Raw genomic sequence first — 19099 nt, forward strand, 5'->3', positions numbered from 1 at the left:
TCTGCCATCTAGTGGAATATTTTCTACTAAATGTCATTTTCACTGTTCAGCCCCCACACTAATGATAAACCTGTTTTATTAACAGTATAAGGCACGGCTTTCTCTATCAACACCGTTGTAGAACAGACAAGCATTTTACAAAATTTTATCCTTTAAGATTAGCAGATGTTTTTGAGGTGGTGAGACTAGCACAAACACCTTGAAATTTAATAGCTATGAGGATTTACACCAATGTTTTAAAGCACTCCTTTTCTGATATTTAAAGTATTCTTATATATTTAACACATTCAAACGCATCTTGTTTTAACATGGAAACTTAAAACTAGGGTGGTGCCTACAGCTATTCTGGAAAATCCCAAAGCGGACAGACCCCCAGCGTGATGGAACAACAGGAGAGCAGCTGAACAGCAGATCCACCCGCCTGAAGGACGCACTGACCACCATCACCGGCGACACATTCTTCTGTGATGTAAATGCTTTCTCATTCATCATCAATAACATTTCTCTTCGCTCTATCCAGCCTGTCCAGCACTTCTGCATAAAGACCCGACATCTAGGGAAACAAAATCCAATCAAAGAATTGCCCATTTATCATCACTCCATCCAGTGGAAACAAAAATGTGAAAGTGGCTGCCTTACTTTAAGTACTCCGCTTTATACACGGGGGCCTGTGTTATTATGATATTCATATATGATCTATACGTGAAAAAAAAAAGTTTTTCAGGGCCTATCTGCTCATGACGTCTTCAACTTTAGTTATTCACAGTAAACAAAGAATCAGGGAGCCATGTATTATACTGTAACATATTACTTCTCTGCTGGTGTATAGTCACAGAAAACATGGCTCTGTTGGGTTATGTTTTAAAAAACATTTTTAAAACCTGAAAATATGTGGAACACAAAATCATTTAAGCACATAGCGGGTACAGTGCTGCGAGTTGGATGTCTGCTGTCAAGGGCAAGACACACGAGTCACTGACCTAACTGGTAGAGGACACATGCTGTGCTTTAAGACTCTCACCTGTGTCTGGTAGCTTTCCTGCAGGGAGCCCAGGTGTCGAAGGAAGCTCATGCCCAGGCCACACCACTTCTCTGCCTCTGGGAACTGGCCTAGACTGTACAGCAGAATCCCCGTGTTCCAGGCTCTAGTCAAAAGCCACAAGATCTCCACTTCAGGAAATTCCCCCTGCTGCCAACAGCAATGTTTAGTCAGGCTTTTGATTAGACAGTAAAGTTGATTTGGGAAGACATGACGGAGGGAATGTTGCTTATGCTTGAAGATTTATATTCATCCCTAATAAAGAATCTAAAATCAATTGGGAATCATTTTCATGGAAGGTTAGCTACCTTCCTTTATAGGACCCTATTAAATCTTATAAGCACATATGCTTTTATGCACCATATCGATAAAATACTCAAGTTGTCCTCTGAAGGAAATTCCTAAGGACTAAACCTCAAAACGTGGTTTGTGTCCCCCAAAAGACTTGCTGCCTGGCAGGGAGGCCACTACTGGGCCTTGGACTCTCAGAGCTTTATTATTTTTCCTTGCCTAAAATACCAGTTCATTGAAAGCTGTAAAGGGTAAGTGGTAAATTGTTGCAAACAAATAAAAGACTGCTTGACTACTGACAGAGAAGTGTGCAAGATAACGTGCTGCTCTCCTGCTGCTATCCAGTGATAAAACAAGCCCATCGGGTGGTGGGTGTTGGAGTGCCCGGCTGGTGGCAGGGAGAGGGTTGCTGTGCAGCGCGGGGCCCTTCGTTGGCTCATCAGTCAGTGCGGGCTGTAACCACCAGCTGTTTGGCTGACTTACAGCAATGCCGATGATGAAGAGTGCCTCCTCGTAGTACCCCCACACCTCCTCCAGCAGCCGCGGTTCCACTTCCAGCAGCCCGGTAGGAAGAGACAGCTGGATCAGGCTGTGGAGACACTGGCTGCAAGACAGACCAGGCCGCCAGTTATTTGACTTCCCCCCCCTCTCAGGCTGCATACGTGGGCTTTTCACAACACAGTCAACCCTCGGTTTAATTGACTAATAGTGGGGAAGGGATGTCCATAATCGTCAAATGTTCATTAAATCACAAATGACGTTTTTTTTAGCTCAAAAACGCTATTCTATGAGAAGAAAATATATATTGCGTGTAGTTCAGGTGGGTGGCTGCGTCAGCATCCGTAGGCTGCAAAGGAACAAGTAATAGGTTTATTCCCTGCTGAAAAGAGAAGAGAGAAAACGGAACGTTTCGGCCGTGGAGCCTTCTTCAGGTGTGACACCTGATAGCTTTGAAGAAGACACCTGAAGAAGGCTCCACGGCCGAAACGTTGTGTTTCCTTTCTTCTCTTTTCAGCAGGGAATAAACCTATTACTTGTTATATTCTGTGCATGCTTCCTGGATCTTCCGACTTATTTTTTTTAACAATTGCAATCAGCATAGTCAATGAAGTGTGTTCACATTCCTTTTTCTAATCATAAATATACAATCTCTATATTTCATGTGTCAGAAATATAGCAAATATCCCTTTAGCACATTTTCTGACTGTTAAATCCGAAGTCCATTAAAGCAAGGGTTTCCTGTATATGATTACACTGGATGGAATCCACAACAGATTACACATGAATTAGCAGCCTGCTTTGTGTCCTTTCTCCTTTGTGACAGCAGAAAGGAATAATTAGATCAAAACCAAAACGTCGATCAAAATACTGAAATGTGTAATCTTTCATTTTCAGCCCTCTCTCTCCTCTCCACTCAATCAAGTGAACAAAAAAGGGTGCACAATGTGTTCTGAACTTCACTGCCCTCATCTCGGAAATAGGGTTAGGCATGTCATTTACCTGCAGCGTGACACATCCAAGCTGGGGCTCTTCTTGTGCAGAGACAGAGCAATCCTCAAGGCCTTTTTACACAGGGAGGGAAAGTGAGCAGGAGGCTCCATTGCTAAGGCTGGACAAACAGCAGGCGATACCTCAGTGTTAGTTCTTCAAACAGGTTAAACTGCACACATATAAATAGTACCTATAGAGTCTGCTTCTCTCTAAGAAATGTTTCCCATCTAGGAAATGTTTTTAAAAGCAACCTCGGTTACCCTGACAGTCCTGAGTCATACAGTTTTTTTCTCTGTTTAACCCAGGAATACTTTGATTTGTGCGTGTGTTTTAGAAGCTATGACTGGATATTGATGATAACAATAAACAAGTTTTTGATCTCTGGGTTGACCTTTCTTGTTTTACAGTCTGCTAATTCAATACAGATTACACAAGGCTGTTCAGTAGAAATGACAAAATAATCCACAACAAGGCATAAGTATATAAAATAACATTCAAATGTTGTTTCAACTACAAATGACAGTTGTTGTTTACTTTTGCCAGCACTAGATTAATATAAAAATGGTCTGATACCCCTGCTCACTCTACTATATTTGCCTATACTGTATTTTCAATAAAATAGTCAGACAGTCTTCCCATTTAAAATTCCTTACATGCAATGATTTCTAGTGTTTTTGCTTCAATCTGAGGCAGCTGCAGCACAGACTCCAACACAGTCTCCACATTGGGGTCACTGAGTTTGGCTCGAGCCTCAAATTCATACAGGAGCAGCAGGGTGTCAGTGGGATCCTTGGAGAAGTCCCCTGTGAATGTGTTAAAACCCTTTTACTACCTTTACTGTTTCCAAATGTGTTCCAAGTCCATTAATTAAACTACTGCGTGGTCAAAATAATAATAAAAAACAATACAAGCAAGTTTAGTTGGAAAATAGGTTATTGGCTGACTTAATTTACTTTCTGCTTTTAGGAAAAAGTATTTGTAACTGACAAGCTTCACTTCAATAAATTAGCAGGAGGTTTATGGGATTAATCTGGAGATGACCCCTAACCCAAAATCAAACACACAGTCATGTCCTGCAGAAAAATAAATGTAGGTGCAACTACATTTGCTTGCTGTTCTGACTGAGTCATCTTTGAAAATTAAGCCTACCTGAAGCTTTCAGTGTTTTCCAGACCTCCCAGCAGATGTCTATGTGCTCAAGTGCCTGGGTTAGCTTCTCTGCCTGCACAGAAAATATTTAAGTCCTGGCATGCCTCTACTGCCTTTAATCAGCGCTAAATGCTTAGAAGCTACTGTATATTATTCCTAAATAATCCAACAGAATGAAGTATCTTATGGAGGGAACCACAACCAGTAAGATTTCAATATCATGATCTACCTGTTCTGAGGACTCCGGTGTTCTTCCTAGTTCCAAGCAAGCTGCAGCTGCCATGAGGAGGCAGGTCTTCTGTCCGATGAGAATAGCTTTATCTGCAGGGCAGAACTGGGAAAGCTGCAAAAGCAAATCTTCTTAGAAAGCTGTCTAGTCTGCAGCTCCTTCAAGTCTAGAATAATGTCTGTCTAAGGCTCAACTAGAATTTTGTTTGACTCATTAAATGGTTTGCGGTTCCATAACGAGACGCTGTTGCAGGTAAAGAGGCACCCGAACAAGTCTGCTATAGAGTAAGTAATGGGGGAACACAAAGTGGTTCTTATTTAAGATGAGAAAAAAAAATTAAAGAAAACAAAAACAGATGTTCCCGAGACCGAGCGTTATTCTATTATCCTTTGAAACGTCCATTATGGCAATTAAATAGAAAAATAACTAAAAACTTGCCCGATATGAAAGCACAAAGAAATCCCTCATCCTGTCTGGATAGTTTTCACACTGCAATGCTGCGTTCCAAGCTAGGAAAACAAAACAGTGAAAAAAAAGGCAGAAAATGAATAACTGGTATTTTTAATATCCACAAAATCCACAAAACTGGAGACTATCACACAAGAGCTTCCTAAATCAACATCCCTCATAATATTTTCACTGAATTTCAGATACCTTCAATGTTCTTAACCACTTTATTTTGATACAGTCACAACTAAAGACTTACAGACCATGTATCTTTTCAGTATTGAAAAATACCTGGTCAGGCGTGGGCTTCAGTAGTAGGAAATACATCTTTTCGTACTGCTACAAAATCTTAAGCAAACATAAACACACAACCTAATGTTTACACTTTTGTATCTCTTATAACATGAAAAAAATAGTCTGTTTATGGTTTGTTTTCAATAACCAACCTACCTATTTTTCTGAACCAGTTTGCCGCTTCCCTTGTTTTCTCTGAGCTCAGATTTGAGCCAGGGTTGGCCTGAGACACTTTCTGCAGCGCTGTGGTTCCAAGACAATGTTGAGAGACAGATTCATACCATGTTTCCAAAACCTATTGTTTTTTTTTTTAATATCTACTGGAATTTTAACTACTTGGACATTAAAAGTCACCGATTTAAAATCCTGGAAACGCACTTAAAACTGAAGAAACAGTACAAGTCACAAGTGACAAGAATTCAGTTAAAGCTTCTTAATCGTGACATCAACGATAAAGCACATGTAAGTTAAGATGATAAATTGATTTCACTTGAAATATATTGTATTTCTTTACACACCCATCTTCAGATAGGACTGCAATCTATCCAAATTAGTATCCCTGTTAATGAGAAGAAGAGTAAATCAATACTAAAACCACTGTGAAAACCAGAATAATTAAAAATAACAAATACTCAAAATATTAAAATACGTGATAATAATACCGAAAACATTATGGCCAATGTGTTTATAAACAAAAAGCATACAAAGGAAAAATGGAAGGTTAATTCCACACTGAAAAGTGGAAAGAAGAAGCAACTTTTGACTTTTGAGCCTTCTTCAGGTTTGAGTGGTGAAGAGGGTAAAGAAGGTATTTGCACCTGAACGCAACAAACTCAGCATCACGAGTGCTGTGCTTCTTCTTTTTGCTTTTCAGTGAGGAACTGACCTTTACTGGCTCCTTTCCAGCAATCTGGGCTGATGCTTCAAAATGTATACATGACGAAATAGGCTTATTGAATAATCTCTCAGTTTGTGCCCTTCATGAATATTTTTTTTCTCATGAGCAGAAACTAGGATTGCATTTCCATCAGTTACACCAGCATTATATACCTTTTCCCCTCACTTGTTGTTCCCATTTTAGAAAGCACCAGACGAACTAAACACCTGAAAAAAAATAAAAAATAACTCAATTACATTAATTGTGTCTCTGTAAAAAAATAAGACCACACACTGTGATTTGCCCTACCCTTTTACTACCTTTATTGTCCATTAATTAAGCTACTGCATGGTCAGAATAATAATAAAAAACAATAGAAAAACGTTTAACTTTGGCAGTTGGAAAATAGGTTATTGCCTGACTTCATTTACTTTCTGCTTTTAGGGAAAATATTTGCAACTGACAAGCTTCACTTCAAGCTTTCTGCTTTTAGGAAAGAGTATTTGCCCAATTAAAGTGCCCTTTGAGTGCATGTCTTGTTTCAGTGGGTATAGCATGGCCCAGGAAATTTCAGTGCTATAATATTTCCTCAGTCAGCTAATGCTCTTATCCAGGGCAGTTTAGGTAAACAATAATGGGTACATTCATGTGTTTCTCACTTCCTTCACTTACACAAGCACAGAATGTTCTCAAACTGTCTGATGAATTATCCATCTGCTCAAGCTACCAAAGCACATCCAAATCATTTTAGAACAAGGGCCTTTTATCTTGCTGTCCGGACTGACTGACCGTCTCTTTACCTGAGAGCCGTGACGTTCTGTCCACTGTCTCGTGGGTGCTCACACAGACATTCAAGGGCTTTCATAGCTACATCTTGTTGTTCCTTCTGAAAAAAATACCAGAGACACCATGAAACACCTTGCATAAAGCACACGCATTTAGAATTGCGCAGGTTTCAGTAAAAGCACCTAACCGGAATAAAAACTCACCTCAAGAGCCATCTGTGCTGCCAGGCAAAGCAGGTTGGAAGCAGCATTCTCAGCTACCAGAAGTCTGTCTTCATTCCGAACCGGATTTTCAGCCTGTTTCCCCATTGCGTTAACAGCTTCTATTGCTAGACACGGGTAGACAACAAACCTAAATAAGCCATTAACTCTGAATTTAATTAAATAAGAGTCTATTCAGCTTCCAGTAGATGGATGAGTATTATGGTGAGTGAAATTATGCTAGAAAATAAAATTATTTGCATGTATAAGAAAAGACATTGAACAGATGAATAATAATAAACAAATATGTAATGTTCTGAATAATAATATTATATTAATATTATAATAATATAATATTTAATATCACTACCTTTGTCTGTATTGCTCTCTAAAACTGCAATCTTGTACACACTGAACTGTGTGAAAATACTGTCTGGTTCACACCTCTCTGCTTCTTTTAGTGCTTCCTTAGCCTTATAAAAGGAAAGAAACAAATGTTATCCTCTTTTTTAACAATGATATGGGCAGCGAGTGGCAAAGATGAGATCATACACAGAGTAAAAAAAACATATTGAAAACAGAAAACTGTTGTTATACTTTCACATTTATGAAGAAACTTTATGGCATATTCATGGCAGCATATATACCTTTAAATATATTTGTAAGAATCTAAATACACATATAACGGCATTATTTAATTTTAATTTTTCAATAGCCATAAAGAATTCAGATGTTTGTGGATGAGAGTGGACAGCATGGATTTTTAAAAACAAGCTATGAAAACAAGGTAAAGGTTTCGCAGTTCCTGTACCACAACCCAGAGAAGCCCGTCAGCACCTTGTCCAGCTGCTGGAGATGCAGGTAGCAGGAGGCCCGGTTCCTCTGCAGTTTGGCCAGGTTTGAATCCATTTGACCCGCAGAGTAGAAACTCAGTGAGTAGTTATACCACTGCAAAGCCTCAGAATAGTTCCTTGACTGCCGATCATTAAAAGACCATTGATATACACAAATTTTAAAACATGTATATTTAGCATAAGATATTAAACATTTTCAAACACTTGCACTTAATAATTAATAATATACTACCTAAGAACAACATTTGGTAGCTGGGTAAATATACGAATCATAACATTAGTTCAGACAGAGTTCCCTGGCAAGGAAGCCAGTTCCAGACACCCACAACTGTTAAAAAAGTTTTTTTTCCTTTTTCGATCACGATCAAATTCATTTTCAAGTATCAGTGGTGACCCTCTATTCTTATCTATATTCCAGATAAGTATATTCCACTAGTGTGTTGTAAAGCTCGGACATAACTTCCCCCGATTTAAAATCCATACGTTTTACTCCACCGTTTTAGAGCACTTTATTTGTTTTTATTGCTTCCTCACATTGTCTAATAGCTTAACTTTCCATGTTTCCATTTCAAACTAGATTGTACCTCAAAGTTTTTGGACGCCCTGTCCCATAGCAGGAGCTGAAAATGATCAAGTGTAGGGGGGGACAGCTGTCTTCCAGTGTAATGGCCTGAGATGAGCACACAGAAATACACAGGGTATTTAACTTATTGATAATCACTGATGTTTCACTGCATGTTGAGGATCTCATTTCCTTTACTGAAAGAATTCATCATGCCAGGAGCGTCATGCATAATTCTCTGTTACAATACACTGGGAACACTCCTTCCTGCTTTCTGGGTTGGGGTATTCTGATTTTCCATTGTATATACACAGATGTGTTTTGGAAGTTCACGTTTACATCTGGTTATTTTTTGTGCAGTATATGCTAGGGACATATTTTTAAATTTATAATGTGTAATACAACTTTTTGTGTACTGTTCTGTTTTTTGTATATTCTGTACTGTGAGCAACTTTTTTTTTTTGGTGCACTTCTCACTGACGGTACTGGCGATTTTGTATGTATTGTGTTGTTGTATAATTTTGTTACACTGTGCTGTGTTGACTGGGCTAAGCTGCTGCTGCACTGCAATTTCCCTCACGGGATCAATAAAGTATCTCTCTATCAAGCCTTCCCAGCCGCCCTCCCACCTAGGAACCTTCAATGAAACGATACCTGTGATCACATCCTCTATCTTCTGCTTCCCCAGTAGCTCCTTCCCTCGCTGCAGCAAGAGCTCAATGTGCAAAACCAGGGCACTGCCCACCTCAGGAGAAGCCTCATGGTGCTTACATACCCTCTTCAGGAAATCAAAACCCAGTGCCTCTCTATGAGCAGGAGGAAGTACACAAGTAATGTATAATGGCATAACGAAGTGAGTACGCACATGAAAAACAACTCAGATATATGTCAATAATGCTATATGTAAATTCAGCTACACGTGTTTGAAAATTCACCTTATACGTGCAAATAGATGAAAGTGCATTATAAGTTTTTGGCTTGAAATTTCCTACTAAAACAAAAAGTCAAAGAGTCGTACCTGTCTTCAGCCATTAACAGTTTTGCCGTATTCAGACACACCTCAAGAGGAACATCAGCATCGATCAGCTCTGTCACTGCTGATCACAGAAGGAAGAATAAGACAAAGATCTGTGAACGAATTGACATTTTACTGCAAATGCTACCGAACTGCTATCAAAAGACTGTAGGTCAAATTTACAGTTACTCATTCAAGTTAAATTAACAATAAATGTAAAAATCTGTAAAAAACAAAACCATATGAAGCACGGGCATTCCTGTTCAGTTCACACAGATACACAAAGCACCTTAAGCAGAAAAAACTTTCACCAGCCTCATAAAAAACATGTATTCTTTTTAAAAATTGATTAATAATAATTAATCTTTCTTTACACTTATATAGCGCTTTTCTGGACACTCCACACAAAGCGCTTCACAGGTAAGGTCCACCTTTCTTGATGTTTTCTTGTCATCAAATCACTACCAAGCAGAAATAAAGTCTCCTAGCCTGGGAATAAATCTAGGCCTGCTTTCGATGTGGATCTGTGTAAGACTCACCCACTTTCAGGTGCTCATCAGGGGCGCCACTCTTCAGTAAAATCCGGACTTGCAGATAAAGGCCAGCAGGATGCATATTCTCCTATAGAGGCAAAACAGGCGCTTTACTGCCGATTTAAAATCCCATGTTGAAAAATAGAAGGTTAACGAAACTGAGTGTGGATTACAACAAAATCGCAGACTATATTCATTTAAAAATATCACACATTGCTTACACGTTGCATTGTATTGCTGATTGGTGCTTTCCATCCAATACAATCCCCAAGTACATTACACTCACTTCAACCATCACTGGAGTGCAGCCCCTGCACTTGAGAAACTGCTTCCCCTGGTGAATTGAGAGTGAACCTTAGGCAGTGCAAACTGTGCAGACCTAGAGTGGAATTGAGTCCAGACTCCAAGATCTACACACTTACCTTCATGGCAGTAATCACTCAGATCTGTGCCATATTTTTATTTGATGTTTTTAAGGATTAGGCACTAAATACTTTGCACAAGTTAAAAATCCCTCTAATTATTTGAATAAAGAGGTGACAAGAATGATTAATCTACCTTGTTTGCTAATGTCACTGCATTGAGAGCTTTTTCTTGGTACAGCTGACAATCCCATTCGAAGTAAACAGTAGCCAGGAGCCTCAAAACTTTGGCCTAAGGAAAAAAAAACCCTGGCTGTAAACAGGAAGAAATTGTAATCATTAAAACTACTGAGAAACAACAGCCTAGTATGAATTATGTCTAGCAAATATAATATATCTAGCAATACATCTAGCAAAGTACTCTTTATTGAATCATATGCCCTGCTGAAATTTCATTATCTGTTAAAAGTGGCTTTGAAGTTCACCAGCCCATCACCGCACTCCCTTACCTGGACTGCAGGCCCTGGGGAATATTTTCTATCCATCTTTCCTATGTCGTAACTCTGGCTGAAAAAGTTCAACAGCCCACCAAAATCCTGTCATTGCAACCTTGTAATTACACAAGCAATACAGTGCATTTACTATAGCTTTCTATTTAGTGTGTGTTATTCAGTATAACACACTGAAAAGCCCTACTGTGATGGCTATGCTTTACACCTACTGCACTAACTCAGCATTAGACATCACTTTGGTTTACCACTGTTCGGTAAATTTAGCACTGAGACTTTACTGGTGTGGAACAGAAAGTGAAGGAGTTCAAATAGGCAGCTGCATCAGCATGCATCATAGGCTGCAAAGAGAAGCATGTTCTCAATAGCACTTTACAGTAAAGTAGAGCTTACCTGAGCCAAAAAGAACTTTCTTCAAACTTTTTTAGCTTGTAGGTGTCTACACCAAAATTATAGCACATTAGGGAGAGATACCCACTCTAAAACAGGTAAAAAAAATATATACTTAGTTTTGTAATATTAAGGTAATTAACGATCACAGTTGTTATCGATAAGACCAAATCATGCTGTTATTATTCACTACACAACTACGTTTAAAGAAAATTACAGAGAGTTTTAAGAGCTGAAATATTTAATGTTTAATAATACAAAAATCTAAAACACGTTCCGTTTCGGAGGGAGATACAAACGTCAGAATTTTATTAAGACTATTATATATAATTTATATATACTGTATATAATGAAATATCAGGAACTTCACAAAGAAAAGAACCATTCATGATGAACATCGTACCTCCTTTGGTAGTCTGTGCAGCATGTCCCTGCAACGCTGCATACAGGAGACTGCCTCCTGGTTGCTGCCCTGTGCAACAGCCTGTTAAGGTAAGCCACTATTACAGGATGATTATGCTTTAGATATGCTGGTAAGTATAAAAGGGAAGAATATGAAAGTCAGCAGTGCTAGGGGCCTACCACTAGGTTTCAGTGCTGCACTTTCCTTTTCTACAACGGTAGTGGTTAGTCGTGCTTGACAGTCAAGGCAGACAGATTCGTCATGAAAGCATAAATCAGTGTCATGCAGTTACTAATAACTGATAGTAGCCAAGTGTTTTTCTTGCTATACGAAGGTCTTTCTCAGCGTGCTAAGAGAAACACACAGAAATTAAATCTGTAATGAAATTTAATTTGACCTCATCAGTAGTAAAGATTAATGATCAATGTTCTCTAGCATCCCTTGCAGTTATGGTGATTTTAAATGAGGGTGAATTCATTTAATCTGTATACTAAAAAGAAAGTTTACATTCTATAGTTAAGCTCTGAGAACACAGTGCCTACTGGAAACTCAAATACACACAGATTCAGCTTGATAGGAGAGCACCCGGAAAAGGTCCTTCTCCACATCTGTTTTAGGAATGTTTAGATCAGACTTTGCGTCACCCCGGGCTGTCAGTCTGCTGTACAGAACCTCCAGACTCTAAAGCACAAGCAAAACCATAAGGATGGAAAACACCTTAAAGCATCATTGCTCAGAAAAGACACAATCACCGTAAAACCTATAAGCCACATTTTATTGTTACAACAAGTGAAATGCTGAAGATGCTGCAGATCAATTATTAGCTTAATTCTTTCATGGGTGCCCTGGGTTAAAAACTGCCCACTCTGTGCCTTGTTGAAAATTCCTGGTATGAACAAAAGCTTGACACTCTGCAGATTGTCGCACTGAGAAAATATTGAGTACAATTACTAACTAATATTACAGCACCCTTCCTCCTCTGTTAATATATACAAGTTACTACATTTCTGCACAATTATTATTTATTGGTTTATTATTATATTTTTTTTATTATTATTATTTAGTATTATTTATTTCCACATACAGCAATGGAAATGAACACCAGACTTACTTTGACAGCCAGACTGAAGAATGTGTCAGCAAGGGTGGGCTTTCTGCTGTCCAGCCATGTTCTACCAGTTTTAATGGCCATCTGCAGCAGAGAATAAACTACAGTAAATAAACTACAGTATATACTCACTAAAAAATGTTTTGAATGGTTCTTTTCTTATTTTTAATTGTCTAGAGAATTACCGTAACTCCTTACATTTATATAGCACTTTTCTAGACACTCCACTCAGAGCAGTCTATAGGTAATGGGGACTCCCCTCCACCATCACCAGTGTGCAGCCCCACCTGGATGATGTGACATCTGACACTGACAGAAGTGACACCAGCTCTCAGTGGGGAGGAGAGCAGAGTGATGAAGCCAGTTCAGAGGTGGGGATTATTAGGAGGCCATGGTTGGTTATAGGCCGTGATAAAGGCCAGGGGGAAATTTGGCCAGGAAACGGGGTCTTTTCGAAGTGTGCCCTCTGATTTTTACTGACCACAGAGAGTTGGGTCTTCGGTTTTATATCTCATCCAAAGGACAGTGGCGTTTTACAGTATAGTGTCCTCATTACTATACGAGGGCATCATGACCCACACAGATTGCAGGATGAGCGCCCCCTACTGTTTCTGCTTACACCTCCTCCAGCAGCAACCTTAGCTCCTCCCAGGAGGAATAGTATGTTCTAGCAATGCTAATACAGACTAGACAGACCAGCAAGGTCTGGCATGCGACAGGTCTGCAGGTAAGAGGAAGGACTCACCAGGATTTGTCTGCGAATCGCTCCCTCTGACAAGTCTTTAGTTTCATACGCGTAGGCCAGTCTGCAAGCCACATGACGTACTGCAGCGTATGTTGTACAAAGAGCAGGACCCAAAGACAGCAGTGAATGAAAAACAGTAATGTGTCTAAAAACATGATACCCTGAATATTACTTTAAAGAAAAGAATAAGCTTTAAATTAATCTAAACAGAAAAGGACCACATGTGCAACGTTAAAGCATTAAACAGATTAGGAGAGTAAATTACACTGGAGCCTAGAACCAATGCATCAACAGTACATTACTGAGACAGCAATGCTGGCTATTCAGCTATGAAAAAGATTGGCAAATTCAGCTAATTTGTGGTCTCAATAAAACATTGAAACACAAATCTGAGTACATTGGTAGTTTTTTATAACGCTGATTTAAAATTTCATCTGGAGAGAATGAGTTTGTTACCTTTTGCTCTTTGCTCCTCAGTGATTGCAGAGCCCACATGTTTCGTAACAGCCCAGTTCCACAGCTTAATGGCATGTTCTTCAGCCTGAGAAATTAAAAATACTGTACACACTGTGTGCCTGCATCCTGGTTTTTGAGCACATTGTTTTGAATACTTTTAAAACACTTCCCTTTTCTTTAACAGGCAGTATTAGAATTAATACTTTAAAAGGGCTGTTACTCTGAGTGTTTTTTTATTATAAATAAGACTGATGGAGAGTAAAGAGGTTTTTAAGATGTACAACTGATGTCATTTACTGGATTGTTCCTATCAGATACATTGCACACAAAAAACAATGGCGCTACCACTCCAACCCCACACCTCCATCTCTCCCACTAGAGGGCTCTACCATTCCAGCGCCTCCCCCGTCTCTCCCACTGCAGGGCGCTACCATTCCAGCGCCACCCCCGTCTCTCCACTAGAGGGCGCTACCACTCCAGCGCCACACCCCCGTCTCTCCACTGCAGGGCGCTACCATTCCAGCACCACACCCCCATCTCTCCCACTGCAGGGCGCTACCATTCCAGCGCCACCCCCCCGTCTCTCCCACTGCAGGGCGCTACCATTCCAGCGCCACACCCCCGTCTCTCCACTGCAGGGCGCTACCATTCCAGCGCCACCCCCCATCTCTCCCACTGCAGGGCGCTACCATTCCAGCGCCACCCCCCCGTCTCTCCCACTGCAGGGCGCTACCATTCCAGCACCACACCCCCGTCTCTCCACTGCAGGGCGCTACCATTCCAGCGCCACCCCCCGTCTCTCCACTGCAGGGCGCTACCATTCCAGCGCCACACCCCCGTCTCTCCACTGCAGGGCGCTACCATTCCAGCGCCACCCCCCGTCTCTCCCACTGCAGGGCGCTACCATTCCAGCGCCACACCCCCGTCTCTCCACTGCAGGGCGCTACCATTCCAGCGCCACCCCCGTCTCTCCCACTGCAGGGCGCTACCATTCCAGCGCCACCCCCGTCTCTCCACTAGAGGGCGCTACCACTCCAGCGCCACACCCCCGTCTCTCCCACTGCAGGGCGCTACCATTCCAGCGCCACCCCCGTCTCTCCCACTGCAGGGCGCTACCACTCCAGCGCCACACCCCCGTCTCTCCCACTGCAGGGCGCTACCATTCCAGCGCCACCCCCGTCTCTCCCACTGCAGGGCGCTACCATTCCAGCGCCACCCCCCGTCTCTCCCACTGCAGGGCGCTACCATTCCAGCGCCACACCCCCGTCTCTCCACTAGAGGGCGCTACCATTCCAGCGCCACACCCCCGTCTCTCCCACTGCAGGGCGCTACCATTCCAGCGCCACCCCCGTCTCTCCCACTGCAGGGCGCTACCATTCCAGCGCCACCCCCGTCTCTCCACTAGAGGGCGCTACCACTCCAGCGCCACCCCCGTCTCTCCACTAGAGGGCGCTACCACTCCAGCGCCACACCCCCGTCTCTCCCACTAGAGGGCGCATATCACTCCAGCGCCACACCCCCGTCTCTCCACTAGAGGGCGCTATAAGGCCTTCAGCCTCACCTGCGGCTGGGGCACCTCCCCCGCCAGCTCGCCGTCCAGACGAGCCGCTTCGCCGAACAGTCTGTCGATGAGCCGCTCCGCGCTGCCAGGCGTCTGCTTCTGCACCAGCTCCTCGGTGAGGTCTACGCGTGAATTACATGAATTCACAGACATGAATAGTAAGGAACCTGATGGTACCCTTTTTTATAATATTCGGTCATTTAAAAAGTTCGCTTTTTAAGACCCACCACGAGTTTCTGGAGTCAGTTTTCCTTCTCTAATCTTCTTCATGGCGACATACCATAAAATAACCAGCGACCATAAAATAATACATGTCCTGTACTATGATGTTTTGTTTTTACGGGACAAATGGACTACAAGTTAAAATTGAACTCCCACATTTGAGAAAAAGAAATGATGTCATTAAGCCCATTTGGAATACAATCACAAACAAATCACATCGCGTCCTCGTCAGTGAAACGTGATGTCGTCCCCAAACACGTTTTCCACACATTTTGAATATAAATGTAGTCATATTTTTTTCCCCTCATGAGTTTAAATTAAATTCAGACCGAAAATATTCCTCACCTTTAACCTTCGAGATGAAGTCGTCCATGTCGGTGACAGCTAAAAGAAATATGATGAGTTTATAAGAAAAGGCGCAGCTGTAAAGCTTTTCAAAAGGTTTGCTTGGCTGAAATGTAATAATTAAAACCCCTCTAAAAAAAAGACGCGCAGTTTTAATGTGTTGATATTTTCGGCGTCTCGACCACGGCCGCGAGCTCGCGAGCTGGGCCTCGAGCCTGTCGGCGCCTCGCGCCGGGCCGCGCGCGCGCGCGCGCGCCTGGAGTTCCGTTTCCCCGGGAGTCTCAAAGCAGTTAATCCTCGCTTTCCTTTAAAGTTTAAATGCTAAAAAAACCGGCTTCCATGAATATTGGTCCGAAATTCCACTGATTGTGAAAAGCTTATATCTTCATTATAATTTTAAAATTATATGTTAGAAATTATCCAAGGTTATAAACGTGTTATTATTATTTCAGGTGGGGAGCTGCGTCAGCATCCGTAGGCTGTAGAGGAACAAGTAACAGGTTTATTCACACCTGAAGAAGGCTCCACGGCTGAAACGTTGTGTGTTCTTTCTTCTCTTTTTCAGCATGAAATAAACCTGTTACTTGTATTATTATTATTATTATTATTATTATTGCTGTTGTCAGTATATTATCCCGGAGAAACCGTCTGTATCCAAGTCGCCGCTAGGGGGAGCTCGATCCCGTGTTATCTGTTCTGGCTAAATCAAAAAAAAACTCCGCAAGAACTCACATCAAAGTCTTTTCATTCCAATCCGTGTTTCGAGTCGCGTGAATTGATCGATAAAAACGCCGTTGAAAACATGACTATAATTCTCCCTGGCGTGTGTAAAGCATCTGTCACTGTAGGAGCTACTGGTCTGTTGTTCACAAGGCACTGCTGAGCAAAGAGGCTTTGACCTGCTGCTCATCAGTTGATCAGATCACTTTATTGGCCATATACAACTTAGGGATTTGTCTTTTCACATACCCCAGCTTGCGCTCCATGAGACACACAGACAGAAAGAAGCTGGGGGTCAGAGCGCAGGGTCAGCCATTTATACGGTGCCCCTGGAGCAGCTGGGGTTCAGGGCCTTGCTCAGGGGCCCAACAGAGTAAGATCTCTCTGCCAGCCATGGGATTTGAACCAGCAACCTTCCAGCCAGAGGCGCACAGTCACAGAGCCACCACACCGCCCCTGAATAGCCACTGGACGAGCAGAATCATTGTTAGCCAATGAGCTAAGATTACTTATGAGTTGACATCTGTGATTGTGCATGTTCACAGTTTCACATCAAGGCTCCTGTGTGGAGTGGTTGTGGAATGATGAATTGATCTCATCGCTCTGCGCTCCTCCCCACTGAGAGCTGGTGTGTGGGGAGCAGACTGGAGCATCATCCAGGTGGGGCTGCACACTGGTGGGGATCCCCATGACCTGTAAAGCGCTTTGAGCAGGGTGTAAGGAAAAGCGCTATATATATATGTAAAGAATTATTATTAGATCATATTAGAATAGAATTAGAACTCCGCAGTGTTATAACTTGTCAGACTCAGCTAACTCCGTGACAGCAGACACCCTGTTCTGAATTTCAGACCACACCCTTCTACTCTAAGAGGCTCCCAGTAGTGCCTTGTTTCCTTTTTTAATGGGTGATAACTGGCACACAGGCTGGAAAATGGAAAATGTTTCTGCTGACGTTTGGCGCACGCCGAACTCCATTCATCTCATCTGCGCTGAAGAGGCCCATTGTTCTCCTCTGCCGCCTACAAATGAAAACGCTGTACTGTCAGCTCTTCCACTGAGCTCTGGCTGCTTTTCTTTGGTTGAGCAAGAAATTGTTAGAATATTTTTGGCAGAGGCCCAGCCTATTTATCGTGTCTGTTTATCGTGATCAGAGGTCATTCATTTGGCCAGTTGTGTTGTTTTTTTTTACACCATAGGAAATGATGCTGGCGTCGCATGCCTCCCAAAACCATTTGTATAAAATCCGGTACGCCTGTGGGAGAACATAAAGGAGACAAATTAAGTATCGCTGTTTCGATGCGAAGCCGTGTAAATACGTTTCATGTCTGAGAAGTGTTGGGAACCGGTGCTGACAGATGAGGTATACAACGTGAACTGAGACAGGAATCTTGATGTTCTCCTCCGCCCTCAGCCTGCAAATGTAATTTCTTGGGTCAATCTGGGCTCTGGCCCTGTGTGAGTACCGTTGTACCTGTATTGTAGGGTTAAATATTGTAACGCTTACGGCCGACAGGCACTGTGTAAGAGCCGGCGTACCAGAGCGGTGACGTCGCCGCCCTTCCCTGCGATAGCAGGACTACAGCTACTGGGCTGTGGAGAGATCTCTCTTTGGCTCACCGGGCTGGGTCACTGCAGAGAGACGCGGGAGTCCTGGGTTCCACCGTCGGGGGCTGACTAAATGCGGCAAGGGCGCCCGCCAGAGCCCCCGTTGCGTTACAATATATAAACGGTATAGTTAAGTGCACGTACAGATTGTCATTGAAAGAGTCCAGACCTTGTTTCCAGCTGAGAGATATTTGCTTGCTGTTATAACTTCAACACGAACTACAGCACGTGAATGTATGGCTTCGCGCGGGAAGGGTGTGACTTTCACATTGGCGGGGGTGGGGGGGCAGGGGGGGCAAAGATCAGGGCAGACCCAATCCCGCTGGACGCTGGGGCACTGTGATCGTCCCTGAGGCCTGTGCCTGTGCCTGTGCCATCTGTGCTGGTGCTCGGTGGCACATCTCGGCTTTTGAGCTTCGCAGGTATCAGAAGAAAAGAAGCCCCCCCCCTCCACCTCCCCTCCTGATATGAAACTGAACCTTTCCTTAGCTGCACGCTAGAGCTTCAGACACCAGATGTAGTCTTGAACCAACGCTCAGGAGGAGGCCAAGCCCCGGTCTTGCCTGTTTCCGGCTGCCCACATGTACAGTAAATACCCCGCTCCTCCCACCTGCGAGCTCCATTCTCACCTCCCCTCTCGCACCCTCACCCTTCCTTGCAGCAGCTCCTGGCTCGTCCCTCGCGGGGAGAAGAGGGAGCGGGGGTCCTGTCAGGGTACCCCTCGTGGGCAGCCTGCCGTTCGCTCAGCCAGGTGAGTCACCCCGGTGGAGCAGACCGGCACCCATCCCGCCTGCACTCTGATCTCACTAGGGGACATGCAGGAGCCACTGCAGGTGCACTGGGAATGTCTGGATGAAGTTGCTGGGGTGCAGGACGGAGAACTTGGGCCCCATTCAGAGAGGA

General features: G+C 42.9%; 1 protein-coding gene across 2 annotated transcripts; it reads right to left on the reverse strand.

The window, feature by feature from the left end:
- Nucleotides 1-59: 59 nt before the first annotated feature.
- On the reverse strand, nt 60-16087 carry tex11 (testis expressed 11). 2 transcript variants are annotated; one of them, XM_015351598.2, is made up of 29 exons: nt 15869-16087; nt 15302-15423; nt 13741-13825; nt 13285-13364; nt 12543-12623; nt 11993-12112; nt 11432-11512; nt 11032-11117; nt 10639-10696; nt 10326-10421; nt 9774-9855; nt 9238-9316; nt 8874-9025; nt 8242-8327; nt 7641-7778; nt 7174-7276; nt 6807-6931; nt 6618-6703; nt 5991-6044; nt 5459-5499; nt 5097-5183; nt 4638-4708; nt 4200-4313; nt 3971-4043; nt 3475-3624; nt 2831-2939; nt 1814-1934; nt 1022-1186; nt 60-553 (listed from the first exon to the last, which is right to left on the reverse strand). In XM_015351598.2, exons 1-29 carry the CDS (start codon nt 15894-15896, stop codon nt 482-484), a joined length of 2745 nt encoding a protein of 914 aa, XP_015207084.2. In that variant the 5' UTR covers nt 15897-16087; the 3' UTR covers nt 60-481. The 2 variants fall into 2 exon arrangements, with proteins under 2 accessions (XP_015207084.2, XP_015207083.2); XM_015351597.2 differs by having other exon boundaries at nt 1022-1189.
- Nucleotides 16088-19099: the final 3012 nt, after the last annotated feature.

The sequence above is a fragment of the Lepisosteus oculatus genome, chromosome 8 (assembly GCF_040954835.1).
Source record: "Lepisosteus oculatus isolate fLepOcu1 chromosome 8, fLepOcu1.hap2, whole genome shotgun sequence".
Classification (NCBI taxonomy): Eukaryota; Metazoa; Chordata; class Actinopteri; order Semionotiformes; family Lepisosteidae; genus Lepisosteus; species Lepisosteus oculatus.